Genomic DNA, 15060 nt, shown 5'->3' on the forward strand with positions numbered 1-15060 from the left:
GAAAATGGGCCTTCCATAATGATCACGGTCAATAGTTACGCAAATAAAAATATTTTAAAATTAAAAGCAATCATTCAACAGCTACAACTAGCTGCCAGTGAAAGCAACATTCACCTTACAGAATAACCCCACAATTAGCTGAAACGTGCAAAAAAAATCCAGTTGAAAACAAGAGGAATTTTTACATCATCCCCATATTTTTACATTGTAGGGTGGGGGCAAAAAAAAATTCTACAATTGAAACCCTGTCCACCAGTCTCTCCTTTTCTCCCCATTCTCTCAAGTGACAAACATTTCAGAAGCAGAGTGACAGCAGTCTTGCTTTGAATGACATTTCTAGTATAATCTAGATATAAATAAAGCTGTTCTGACCAACATAAGTAGCAGCAGAAACTCAGTTTGACATAATATTCTTAGTAAGAAAACAGCCAGTGTTCCCATACATAGTTTTAAGTCTCTGGGTTCTAAGTTAAATGGAGGAAAGAGATTCATCACAGCAACAAAACTAGACTTCTCTGAATTTAAACTTTTTTACTTCTGATTGCGTTGACCTGCAATAGTGGTCAGTCCCAAACTGTTCTTAGTTATATAGAGCCTTCAGCAGAGGCAGTTTTAAAACGCTAAGTGATATCTGCATGAAAAGATTCAAGTTCTTAATATCCATTCAAAATAAAAACCTGTGGTCCAAAGGGACCCAAAGCATTAGTAATACAATTAGACATATATAATTTTGGCCAAGTAATGAAAATCAAATTATAAAACATAAATCTCAGTTTGCAAACCAATTGGTTGTCCCAAGCACAGAAGAGCTAAAGAAGCACTGGAGCAGAAGACAGTCCTCAAAGAAAATGTTGCAACTACTGAATCAGTAAGACTGCTGCATAAGACATGAAGTGTAATATGAAGTCATTAAATGTTTAGTGTAAACCAGAATCTACTTTTAAGTCAAGTTATCTATTACCTATTATCTTGTTCCAAAAAGTTCTAACTCCCCCTTCCACCCCCCCCCCAAATACCATAAGCCAAGGTAAACTAATTTAGCTAGCAGCCTAATACAATGGGTCTTCTGAACTAAAGATTTCACAGACAAGTCCTTGCCTGGAGTTGTAGACAGGTATAACGAATCTACCACAATGACCTATTATAAGGAAACTGTAATTTCATATATGAATAAACAAGTTGCTCTAGTAGTTCGTGTGAATACCTGAGAGGTTCAATGTTCTGGCAGAGATTTTATTTATTTATTTATTAATTAAAAGAAAAAAACATGTGCTAATGAATATGATTAGAACTCTGCTTATCAATCTCTCTGAAAAACAAGACCATTTTCTTTGGGTGATTGCCATATTTATTTCCCTCCACACATGTTTTTTAATGAAGAATGAGGTTCTTGTATGGTGTCCCTTAAGACCTGTCAAATATTGCAACAGAACAGCAGACTTACGTACATTTTTAACACCATCTCATAAATCCCTTTGGCTAAGTTTCTCTTCTATAAGCAAGACAAAGATCAGCTTACATTACAAGAAAGTTTAAATCGAAAGCCTAAAGACCTCCCACAATATAATACGCTGTTTTAAATGAGTATAAAATATTTAAACAGGTTCACTGTTTCATTCATTAGAAAATACACACGGGGCAGGGTGGCGGGGATGGAAGAAGAAACAAGCTACCCCCTGTAATTCCAAGGTGATTGCACAGTGATAATGTAAAGATAACTGCCTTGGCCTGTGACACATCTGAACCCTCAATATTAAGTCCTGCTTTATTGAGAGAAGAGTCAGTGACCCTTAACTTCTACCTGGAGACTCTCTCATCAATGGTTTTGTTTAAAATAACCATTCTTGCCAAAGAACAATTTTCTTCTTAATGTACAATCTTCAGACCACTCCTCTAGAACATTCTGTCATCATATACTGCACCTGCAAGGGGTGAATCACCAAATAGAAGAGTAGTTCAAGCAGAGATCACAAAGCCACAATTGCTGGGCTTCTATCCCCCACTTGGCTACCAATTGTCTCCATGGCCTTCAGTAAACACAATCTCACTGTGAAGGTTTATGCATCTACAAAAATAGTTACCCTAAAGAGGTAACTTTAAGTTTAATGTTCAGAAAGCCACGTAAAATTTTCAGAGGAAAGGTAACGTGCCATTGATTAAAGGATTTCCAAAACAAAAGAACTGACTAATTAATCTTAGTTGTTCACAGATCACTACTTTAAAATTAAGTTTCAACATTTTGCCAGACAGTTTTCTTTCATTTCTAGCTAGCATCAAAATTACTTTTTTATTATTCTATTTATTACAAAATATTTCCTGTGCCCGCCACAGATAAGCAGATGTGTTTTATATACACAAATGCATTAGTATTAAGACTGGACTAAGACTTCCTAATTTCACACAGGACATGAAAAAAAAAAAAGACCAACAACCACCAATAAACAAAAGAACACACGTAGTACCAGCAAGTTTCCTTCATTAACAAAGGAAAACTTACTCATATCAACAACTTTAGAGGAGATATTCAAAATGTCCTACGTGAGCCACTTCCCAGGAGTCTATATTATATGAACCAACATTACTACTAATGCAGTGTACTTTGTCTACAAATATGGCAATCCTTATTTTACAGAAATCTGGACCTCAGATAATTTTAAGGATCAAATTTAATGCATGTATAGCTGGGATTTACAAGTGCGTCATTTTGTAATTTCTCTTTGAAGATGAGTCTTACCCATCTTAAGTTGCCAAGTTTTGCATATTTCACATCTTATGAACTCAGTTTGGCTAGAAAAAAAAGAATGAAGTAATGCTCTGTGCACTCAAAAGGATTAAAATTTGGTATGACTAAAGTGAACAGCAGCTAACAATCTTCTAAAGTAGTTCTCACTGAAAAGTTCATCTGACTTTATAAAAATGAACTTGTATGCAAAATCCATTGCTATGAGGGCCCATACAGGAGTACTGTAAAATTTGAGTTCTTCAACATATAACAGCATAGTTCCCTGCAACTTTTCAAAAACTGACATGCATAAAATAATGTGTTTTGAATAAATGAGTTTGATATATCACTAAAGACAAGTAGTTACACAGCCCCAGAAGCAATCAACATCAGTAAAAGATAAAGGTACAGAGAAGTCATATGTTATTTGATCTCTATTCCTCTCATAATTTCCAAGTTTCAAAATTCTCATAGCATCAGCGACCAAGACATTAAGACCGTCATCATGGGCACAGAGAATTCTCTGTTCTCCAAACTAACATATTCTGCTTTGATGTACAATTCTTTATACATGCCGACTAGGCTTGAACGAAGAGGCACTTCAAACCAAACTATGACTGCAAGGTTACACAATCCACATCAGTTCCTGCAGTTCAGAAATCCAGTAAGAATCCCTTAGGTCAGAACAGGAGAAAAAGGGCTGGGAACTCATTTTGAAATCTATGCCCAGCACATCCTCTGAATTACCTTATTTTTTACATATAAAAAATGATGCTACCCTAAAGGAGTCATGGTCAGGATGAAAGCTGTTCACTGAGCATAGTATAAAACAGGGCTAACAACTCTCAAGAACTGAGCGGTCCAGGAAAGAGCAGAAGGATCAGTAACACTCTGCTCAATAGTAGACTTTGGCAACTGACAGCTGCTTGGAAACTGGAGCATGACTCCATAAGAAGAAAGAAGGCAAGAAAAAAAGACAGCTAAGCCAAGCAGTAGAACCTCAACAATCCCCTCGTCACTCATGGAGAATTGCTGGTGGTCAGCGGACACATCACAGCTCAAGCCACAGCTATGCAACTGCTAAATAAGCATGCACTTCCTATTCTTCAGGAAAAGGCAAGCTGCTTAAAAAAAAAATTTAAAAAAAAATCACAAAAGAAACTGCAGTAGTAGCAACAAAAACAAAAAGAAAAAAAATAAAAACCCCACACTCCAAAAAACTTAACAGCTGATTTCTTCAACATAGGAAAGTTTTGCCTCCCAAAATTCTGCATCATGTAAGGATTTTTCATATTCCAGATAAACAGCTTCTTTTACTTTGGCAGAATCTTGAGTAATGCTTTTCAGCACTCCAAAGAAAGACAGGGGAACAAAAATGGAAAGAGTAGGAGATCAGAAACTACTTTTTAACAGTTAAGTTGCCATAATCAAAGCAGGAAAATGTGAATGATTAATGCTTAAGAGGAAATGATAAACATAATATTGACAACTTCTTACAGCACATTTGTAGCTGCTGAATGATTTTTTTAAAATACTCAAGAATATGTCAATAAAAGAGCTATTCTTTTTAGAATTTATAGTCACTGTACTGACTATGAAAACCCATTAACTTTATAAGTCTCCTGAGTGTTTTTAGCTTCACAAATCTAGCTTTGTACTGTTTTAACCATATTCCATGCAATTTTTTAAAAAGTACTTCTGGTTAAAGTAATCTTAAATCTCCTTCTACTACCTCAAAGAAAAAAAAAATTATTTATAGGTACTCCAGAAGAACTTACCCAAAATAACTTTCATCATATCTAAAGTGAAAGCATTTTCGCATTTAATCACTTTTTAATCTCATGTTTTATAGTGCAAGTGTCTTTGAAATAGAAAGTAATTAGTGTTTTCACCACAGGAGACAACAGATACCAAGTACTGTACTTCAATTTCCTCTGCAGAGATCCACTACATAGCTCAATAGTGAGCAGCGTGCAAAAAATAATAATTAAGTTTATTACAAAGCCTGTAATGCTACAAGTGTTTAGCAGTCTGATCACAGGATTTTATGTCCAAGGTTATTTACTACCCCTGTGCTCTTCTGTACAGTCAGACTTCTGACATGCTAATGCATATTTATATAATAAATCAGTAGGGCTTCATTCAATTGCAAATACATTCTCATACCCTCATCTGAACCAAGTATCTTCATGAAATTCTTCCATAGTGTTACTGCAGTTGTATAACAGTTACATATTCTGCAATATATAATAAAGACTCAGATGGGACCATCACCTATCACACAACACATTTTTAAAGCCTTCAACAAAATGAGCTGGCATTTTATCCTCACATTGTAAATGGAAGAAATCATGATGCATTTAAGACAATCTTTCTGACCACTGGGTGCCACTCTTGTTCTGTGTAAAATACACGGCCTGGCACTAACTCAGTCTTCTCAGTCTTTTTTTTTTTTTTTTTTCAGCTTTGAACACCTCTGATTCTTTTACTACTTTTCAAAACCCTTTACTGTTGCTTCTAGCCCCAAGAACACAATTTTGAGAGAAGTCTAATGCACACAAACACTTATGGTATATGAAGGATTTTTTTTATGGTGAAGTTACGTAATAACCTACTTACACTACGTCTAAATCATCACATTCAAAGGAATAGATATCTCCCTGCAACTGTGTAGCACTGTATTGCCATCCCTTCTAGCAGCTTCATATTGTGTTTGCAAGGCCTCAAGACTGAGGCTTTGAAAAAGCTTGTCAGGCTTGCTCTGTCTGAGCTTTTCCCGACCTGCCTGAAGTCTTGTTTTTTAACTTGGTGCAGGTTTAACAGCAATTTTTCTAACTGACCAGGTGTCTATAGCTAAATTGGTTTACTGTTGTTGATTTTTGTATAGTACAACCATAGTTTTATATAGATAGCAGTAAGGAGTTATTCTAGGTAGAATGAGGTATTTATGACTAACACCCTGAGATGCAGTATTTAGAAATACAGGCCTGGTATAATAGCAGACACCCTGAGAAGTGGAAACACAGGATGTGGTGTATAAAAGTACAGCATGAGATTACATTCTTAGATTAGACTGTTAATATTTCAGTTATACTAACAATTAATTCTTGTCTGAATAGTTAAGGTGAGTTTCATCTTTGTCCATTAATTTTGAGTCTAACATTATCCTGTGCACTTTATTTATCATATCAAATAATCCCATATCAAACATCATTGCAGGCATATATATGTTCCAGCCCTACTGTTTAGTACTATTCCTTACATTTCATAGATGGGAACCCAAGGTATGGACCAAAAGGTGCTCGCAGAAATAAACATAATGCATGATGGAAATATCTACTCATTAGTCCAGCTGAGAAAACAGGGAGGTCAGAACAAGGCTACGGTGAACTTCATAATCCCATTTATTCACCCCACCAACCTTTAAAGTGGCACAGGTATCTTTCCACTGTATTGTCACCCCAAGGTACTACAGTCACAGAAGCACGTATTAGACCAAAGAATTCTCTGAAGTTCTATAAAAAGTGGGACTGATCCGGGAGATGCACTAAATTACTTAACAGTCCCAGGCTAACAACCTAAAGATGCTATCATTATGCCTCTTATCCTTACTAAACAAATACTAAAATAGAGACTTTCACGTCATACCATTTATTTAATTTGCATTTCAAACAATACAACTAGAAAACACTTTTCCACTATCATCTTTTTTTCCAAGAGATGTCCTTTCCCACATCCCTGCCATTTCACTGCTCTGCTCCACAAACTGGTTTCATAACAAACTAAAAATGCCCTAAGTAGTCCCAGCCTATGCATGGCACTACTGCAAAGTCTTATAAAATACCTGTATTCAGGCTGGCGACTTATAGGATGATCATCCCTTGGCCATCTGTATCCTGATTCATCCTGCAAAACACACACGCAAAACAATTGTGTGACGTGTATTTCAACATCAGATGTCAGGTATAGTTAGTTGCCAAATAGTACTTATTTACTGCAAAACCAAAGCATTTAAAGAGCTAAAAGAAAGTATTAATCATTCACAGCAAGGTTTCTCTCAGTTTATTCACTGTACCCCATTCCTCTTATTTTCTTCCTCTATCAATACTAAAGAAAGCAACTTTGCAATGCTGTACAAAACACAAAAACTAAAATAAATTTCTGAACTATATACATAGGCCCTGGCTCAAAAAAAAAAAAATCCTCATTGAAATGTAAATTATCAACAATAGCTTGAAATTACAGAATTTCAAACAGCTGGGTTGGAGGAGGCAACAGCAATGACTTTCCAAAGGGACCATAAATTTTGTACTTCAGTGTAGCTGCTGGGGGGGGAGGGAGGGGGAAGCATTCAACATCATGACAGAATTTAAATAAGTGAACAACTGTGTGAATTAGAAGGATAGGTAGACAACATTCAACAAGTTGCATGTGCAAGGATTTGTTAAATACAAAGATTTTGCAATCATTCTTCTATTCATCCAGATAGCTTTGCACTGCATTACAGAGAGGACTTCTGGCCACTTTTGTTTTCCCAGTTCAGACTCTGAGCTTTCCACAGTGCTGGACAAGAGCTCTTTTCTCAGTCAATAGAGTAGTTAGCAACCGTAAGAAGCAGCAAACAGGTACTACCATATAATCACAAGACTCTTAGAAGCACAGTAACAATAAGCAAATAAGCACCAAGTATCAAAACCTGGATGTTTTTTCTACTCATTCTTTTTCAATTTATGAGAACAGCAGTAACATCAATGCTCTCTCTGAAATAATATTTTAGCTGTTCAGTACTCAAGCATTAATGAGCAAGTAAACATCATAAACATGTGAGAAGAATCACCTTACGTACACCTCGGTGTGGAGGGCCACTTCTTCGTTCATGGGCAAAACTGCGACCCTCTTCATAGTCTCTGTACTCAGTGTGACTGTAATCATCATACCTACTATAATTCCCATCCCCAGGTCTTTCAAGCAGCGGTGGTTTCTTGGGCACAATGTTTACTACTCTATGGTAATCATCCTAAAAGACAACACAAACAAAATCATATTGCTTTTAACAGCTGGAAACCCATAGTAAATACACAAAACTAAAAACAACAAGTTATTTCTAAATATGGGACTATAATAATCTTAAAAGCTGAAATAGCACAGGGGAGCAACAAACGTTAAAAATCATGCCAGTCTGATGGTGGAATAACTTACTAAATCTAAACGGACACCATTCAGATGCAATCCTTAGGCATTACAAGATTAATAGAGGGAAAATTTTCAACATGGTTTAAGTTTCTTTTGAAAGTTTAAAGCAGTAGCATTAGCTACCTTCTAAGCATCAGCTACTTTCTTTTTTTACGCATTAGCTACCTGTGTTTCTCAGAGACTTTTATGTTAACTTAGGAACGCAATAAAAAAAGTTACTCCTGTAATGCCTGTAAAACATAGAGCCCATTTGAAAATACTGTCAATTTTCTTAATGTCCATAACATCCTCCACACTATGGAGATTACAGTGAAGACAGTCCTTGCTTCATAATCTGAACAGATAAGCACCTCCTCAATACAACACAGTAGGTGATCTGAGTATTCAAGTGACAGTGTTTTAACACTTGGTTTTTCTTATAATGCAAGTTTTGGATAGCTTTTTGCTAGAATGCAAAATTAATTTATTGTATTTCCTTCAAATAAAATGTCATGCACCATTTACCAATTACAGAAATCCTTTGTTTATTAAGCACAAATTGCACAGTTGCAAAGGATACAAATTCAATTTTCTAGAACTAAGTATTATATCAGTCAACTGCAAATAAAAAACAAACAAAAACATGAATGCAAGACCTTGTATTTTAAGTCTTCTTCCTTTAGCAAGATATTTTTTCTATGGGCCTTAAAAACACAGGCTATAAATGCAGAGACTTGAGTCAGCATGTGCAGGTTGGAGGCAGGGAAAGATACTCAAGCTAATTTTTTTAACAGCAGTAGAAGTCAGAATTTAATGCATTTTTTGTAAAAAACAAACAAACAAACAAAACAACATTAAATTCACAAACTGCTAAATATTGTCATGCAAAAAAAGTTAGTTCTGATTTCAGAGACCACCCAACAAATTCACTAGAGGGCAATCCAAAGCCAGCCTACAGCCATACTGATGCAAAGTAGAGACTACATACATATCCATACGGCCACAATGCTTAATCTACCCTTACCTCATTGAACATCCTTGACCTGTATATATTTTTTTATTTTTTTTTAGTCTGGCGTCTTACAAAGAAGATGTGCTCTGAAGCTAAAATAAAACTGCTCCATGCTTCAGCCTCACCCAGAAGTCCCCATCGCATAATTATATTGACATACAGAAGGATAGTTACATGAAAGCTCAAGGTGTCCCCACTTAGGGTTAACTGTGCCAAATGCTTGCAACTTTATGTTGTTTACCAGGATCTGGAAGCATGTGTTTTCACTATGCTCTATACTTGATATATAATTAGCACCCAGTTTAGATTAGGAAAAGCCTTTTGCTCTCTCAAACAAGAGATACTTCATTCTGTATCATTGCCATGTTTCAGTTCCAACATACTAACCTATCAGCAAATGCTAAGAGTGTTCATAGATTGAATAAATTAATTCCATGTTACTTGTCTAGTCAAAATGAAGTCAGACCTCTACATGTGGACACAGATACAATGGCACAGGCTCACAAGGACAGAAACTGCCTGCCAACTATCTTGAATCACCAGAGCTGTACGAGAAGCTTCATAACCATCTTTCAGCAAGGCAGAGAGACATCAGATCTTGGTTTGTCTATCTATCTAGTTAATTCTTGCATCAAAATAAGTGCATCAAATCTTTTAAATTGTAAAGTAAATTTTCATAATGCATATGTTCCCTGGCCAGCTTGAAAGACTAAAAGAATTTAGGAATGTCACTGTTGCAATGGTTAAATTAAATTAATGTGTTAGTCAAGTCAAACATTGATTAAAAAAAATAAAAATCTTGAAAATACATTCTGCCTTTCCTCATGTCCTATTGCTCATAAATAATTTGCAGAAGTAGCTAAATACCCTGTGCAAACTTATCTGATTTCCAGTTTGCTGAAAATGCAGAAATTTTGTTGTTGCCTGTAAAGAGAGTTAAAAACGTCACAGAGCAACCAAACACTAATACACTACACAATAGAGAAGACTACGTAACTTGGTAACAAGTTACCAGCACTGGTACGCTTCCAAAACAATAAGCTGAAAATATGATAGAGGGAACCCAGAAAGTATGCTAAATCAGCTATGCTATTATTCCAACATTTAAAAGAATTAAAAGAAAAGCCAGATAACAGGTACAGGTTCTTGAAATTTTATTTTTCCAAATGTACCTTGCACAGCATGTAAATAGAAATATCAAAAAGTATTCTTAAAGTTGTATTTAAGGTATAACAGCTCAAAAAGACAAAGCTACAACCTGTTTTCTTTCTTCTTTAGAGACATTGGACCCAGGAGGAAAAACAAAAAAATTACCCAACTCTTTGGCACAGAGATTTTTCTAAAAGCATTCTAAAGTTATTCTACAGCAGAGTAAGCATAGCTTCTGCATTTGCTTTTACAAGCATAGCATACAGTAGAAGTCTCCATGCTTACAAAGTAGATTTCCATTGAAACTCTTCTTGATAAGCATTTCCCTTACAAGACTCCAAAACACAATTTAGCAAAGATGTATTTTCAACATTTGTTACAAACGTTTCCTTCTATACTTTAAGCATCATAGTAAAAAACTGCATCGGTGACAAAAACAATAAAGAAAATAGTCATTTTACCACCTCAAATCACTTCAAAGATGTATTAACATTAAAAAAAAGTCTGGGAAAAAATACAACATGGTATGGCCTTTGGTTCTCCAGACGTTATTAAAAATCCTGTGTTGAATTACACACACAAAAAAAATCAATTTATCAAAATACAAATATTCTTAAACACTTTCAATAGTTTTGAAAAAAAATTACAAGATTTAATTTTGTAGGCATCCTATTATCTCTGTGCAGATGCACTTGCTAGACTATTGGCTTAAATGAATGAGAAAAGAATGGAACTTGGGGTATACTAGGAACATAAATATGTGCATAAATCCAGCCCTTATGGAACAAGTCATGGCATAAAGGTATAACAGTATAACGCTAAGGAGACATACTATACACTTACATCAGGATGAATCCTTGGAGGAAGACGTTCTCTTGGAACTCTTTCATAGTCATATCGCCCTTCAGACCACATTTCATCTCTTCGATATGCCACTAAAGACAATGAAAATCCAATTAGCCAAAACCAGACTCATTATGAATAGACGAAAGGATAACAAGCATAGAAATAAAGGTTCCTGGACTTCTCCCACTATAATATATTATGCACAAGCCCTCTACATACACTTTTTTTAATTAGCCCTTTCAAAAGTAAGTCTATCTAGTTATAGAAAGTAATTAATGAACTTAAAGCAAAAATAACTCACAGTAAGTGCAAGAACAACTGAACAAATGGAAATTAGTGCAGTATTATCAATATAATTACAGGACTTAAGGATACTATAAACAGCTCTATTGAAATATATATGACATTGCAAATGCCAGCTGTGCATATAAATTCATACACACATACCTTATAGCAATTTTGATATTGCTCTGCTAAAAACAGAGGACTTTTTTTTTTAAAAAGAGTTCAACTCCTATTTATTAGATTGAAGAATTTCTACTTTTTTATATCATATATAATAACTTTGAATTATTTCATCATCTCAACCACCTGGAAAGAGGTTAAAACGCAACACATCATTCCGTTAGTACAAAGCTCCATGTTTTGAATACATGAATGAAATGCATTCTTCATGTGCAGATTTTTCCCGGTTTAAATTGGTAGCCAGCAGAACACAAAAAATTCCTCCTTCCAAAGAAAGGTGACTTTCAAAGTCAAAATTACTAACTAAATACAGGTGGAAGTAAACTATCACCATAAGAGATTCTAGTCATGCTATGTTAGACAACACAAACTTGAGGGGCTGAAACCTTTCTGATGGTTATAAAGGTGACAAATTATATACTATACTTCATTGAAAATAGGTAAGAAATTTCTAGAATTTTATTTTTCAAAGTTCCCCTTCACAATGGTAGTTCTAGCTATGAAAAATTGTCAATAAGAAAAACAGCAGGACATATTCAGAAGGAGAAATACACAACATCTACTTCCACAAAATAAAAACTTTTAACTGGAAATAGACTTACAAGGCTATATAAAGATATTAATTATTACAGATGTTAAGAATCAATATGACTAAAGGGTATACTAACTGTAAACAGAGGTAGCACTAAGTTAGATACATATTTTTGTGAAAAACAACAAACACTCTCATACTTACTTTTCTGTCAGTTTTAGCAACTCTGCTTCGGAAGACCCATTCAATTACCTACCAAAAAAAAAGAAACTGAAGTTAGCAAAAAGTGCATATATATATATATATTCATAAGTACATTTTTTCTTTTAAGTAAACCAGACATTTAAAATCTAAGTCTTTTGACTGCCCATCCCAAAGACTTGTCTTAGTAGAGTAATTCACTACACTGGATTAAGAAAGAATATTAACTACTCAGCTGAATTCACAATATCAAAAAACTTCCTGCGACAAATTATTACAGATACAACTCTCTCCTAATAAATTCCAGAGTTTTCTTTCCTTTTATCACTTTTTACTCACTATCTCAGCTTTTCTTCCATTTGTTAGCAACAGCTTTTGGAAACTACTGTAACCGCTTTCTTAAAAACACTCAGAAAAGTATTAAATATATTCACTTAACTTACATTTATTTCAGTGTCTTTCAATATCATTAAGTAGAGAAAAATAAGACTCAGTTGCATGTGATGAGAGGTTAATGAAAAGTTTGATTTAACCAATGTTTTTCCTTTGGTAATAGATAGTAAATCCTGATGAAGTAGCTCCTTCCTCAACTGTTAATAAGCCTTTATGTTCAGATTTTGACCCTACCATTGGTACAAACAAACCAGAGTACCTTGTTAAAACTCTGTTCCGTTTTATGACAGACTTGACCTTAAGTACGTTCCATAACCAAGACACAGGACTAGTCTGATGTAGCCACAGATTATAAATCAAAAGCTGACTAAATCAACAGGAGTTTGGTAGGTCCTGGTTTTGGTAAGGGCAAGAGCTAGAGCGTCTGCTGTCCCGCTCTTTCTCCAAACACTTTGCCGCTGGTTCCCCACACCCAGCCCTTGCCCCAAGGTGGACCATTCCCCCCATCCATACCCGCTGATGGCCGGAGAGCACCTGAGCCTCCCACGGCGCCTGTGCATCCACAGCCCACCCACCCCGCACACCCGCACAGACTTTGGTACCTGATGGCGAGCCTCACTGGGTTTTTAGACCAACAGCAAATACCAGAAGCTGGATTCAGATAAGGTTTTCCAGTGGGGATTTTTTGCATATTGACAATTACAGTAGGGTCCACACCCCGCTGCCTGCAGCAGTTACTGAAACTGTTAACTGAACACAGGGTTCAAAAAGCAACGCACTGCGGGCTGAAGCTAAGGGCGAGCTTAGACACCACGCTGCTCTCTGTCAGTCATGCCACATCCAACATCCCATCACAAATCACTGGCAGCAGGCACCAACATTCATGTACACGCTCTGTTCTATTATCAGGCAGAAAGGCTTATAAAAATGGGAGTGTTTTTTATCATTGTCAATGGACCTCACTCCCACTAGCAAGAATATCACCAGTATTTTGACAAAACAAAAACACAAGCTGGAAAAAAGGTAGAGATATACTATCACAAAAGTCAACAGACTGAAGAAAAAAAAAATACACAACTATATCAGACAAGAAGTAAGTACGGAGGTGGAAGAAAAATCTCAGAAGTGAAGAATATTTTGTATTTGGTGGAATGAAATGAAGAAAATTAATCAGACAGAATTAACCATCGAGTACATTGCTCAAAATCCTGGTAAGGAAAACCAATATGGGGAGACCGATTTCAAACAGAAGACTAAAAAGACAAATTTTAGCTGGGACCAATGAGATAAAGTAAGGATGCATTTGAAAATACCAGACAAAAAAACCCCAATGTTTAAAGAGAGGAAAATGCATTTCCCAGCATCTTGAGCACATTTCATCTGTTTCTACAGAAAAAAAAAATTGCATTTCTTAGATTATGTGACCTAACACAGCTTTAGTAACAATCATGAAGAGACTAAACTCTTAGGATCAATATGAGAAGATTCCATTAAAAAGAATTCAAGAGATTACTATGCTGCATTCAGATTCACCTGTTCTCTCAGTACAAAGCTACTCTAAAACAAAGATTAAAAAAACCAATCTATTTTTGTTTCACACCTAATGCCATTGTCACTCATATCGACTATTTTCTATTAGCATAGACAGCAAAGGTAGTTGATATTTCTTTATTATCATGGCATATAATCACTTGCTATATTAATTTAAACAACCTCTTCCTATTTTTGATCAGAGGTGACTGTTTTCCCCTAAAGCAAGGTCTTCATTTTCTCAACTAAAGACACTTCAGCATAGGCAGAAGCCATTCTATTAGTGCAGCACAAGCTGCTTCACTGCGGCCAGCTGCCAAGAACAGCTTTGCTCCGATTATCACGGTGCTATGTCTTGCTCTATGCTAGTGTAGCTGATGTAATACAAAATGGGTTTCTTCATCAAGTAGATTACACGGGTCGCTTAAACTTTAGATTTTTTGTACAACTGGGTTTTCTTTATAAATAAATCATTAAATTTTTTTCTTTCTAAATAACATATCCTAAAAAAAATCTCTGACATATTTGCAAAAGCACTCCAGTATTCTGCAATATTTTGTGCACAATTCTTGTCTTACTCGAGACACTTACTTGAGACATCAATTTTCATGAGGACTAGAAATACCTACTTCTCCAGGATTTGTAATTTTCCAGTGTGTGCTATCAACCTTCTGCAGAATCTACATTTCTATTTCAAAAACACACAGCTTTCTAATCCAGATGGCTACATCTTGCCATATGTGAACAAAGCATAAAACCAATGGTGTGCTGTAAATGCAGAGGCAAGCAGCTGCAGTATCTCTGATGCTACTGGTATATATCTGGTTTTATACTGTTACTTTGACAAACAGCAGAGATTAACAAATGTGGGCCAGTTACGTCTCTCCTCCACTTTGTGGAAAGCTCTCACAAAAAGCTTAGATGCTTTTGTATGAGTAAGACCTAGGAGAGATGCTTAGAGAATTGTAACTTATTAGAAATATCGTGGCCAATTTTGCAAAAATTGCTGCTTTGAGGACGGACATAGAGACAGACAGA

The 15060-nt window shown here is 35.6% G+C and overlaps 1 protein-coding gene across 5 annotated transcripts in view; it reads right to left on the reverse strand.

Moving 5' to 3' along the window:
- PPHLN1 (periphilin 1) overlaps positions 1-15060 on the reverse strand; it is a 71290-nt gene that overhangs the window by 54436 nt on the left and 1794 nt on the right. For 2 of the 5 annotated variants that reach the window (XM_075059072.1, XM_075059071.1), the window contains exons 2-6: positions 12103-12150; positions 10899-10990; positions 9774-9830; positions 7560-7739; positions 6567-6628 (exon numbers count right to left, since the gene is read on the reverse strand). In XM_075059072.1, coding sequence (XP_074915173.1) covers positions 6567-6628; positions 7560-7739; positions 9774-9830; positions 10899-10990; position 12103 — 392 coding nt within the window. In that variant the 5' untranslated portion in view covers positions 12104-12150. The remainder of the gene's footprint in view (positions 1-6566; positions 6629-7559; positions 7740-9773; positions 9831-10898; positions 10991-12102; positions 12151-15060) is intronic. The other 3 variants (XM_075059075.1, XM_075059074.1, XM_075059073.1) reach the window with 2 other exon arrangements.

Source organism: Buteo buteo, chromosome 28 (genome assembly GCF_964188355.1).
Source record: "Buteo buteo chromosome 28, bButBut1.hap1.1, whole genome shotgun sequence".
In the NCBI taxonomy this organism is placed as follows: domain Eukaryota; kingdom Metazoa; phylum Chordata; class Aves; order Accipitriformes; family Accipitridae; genus Buteo; species Buteo buteo.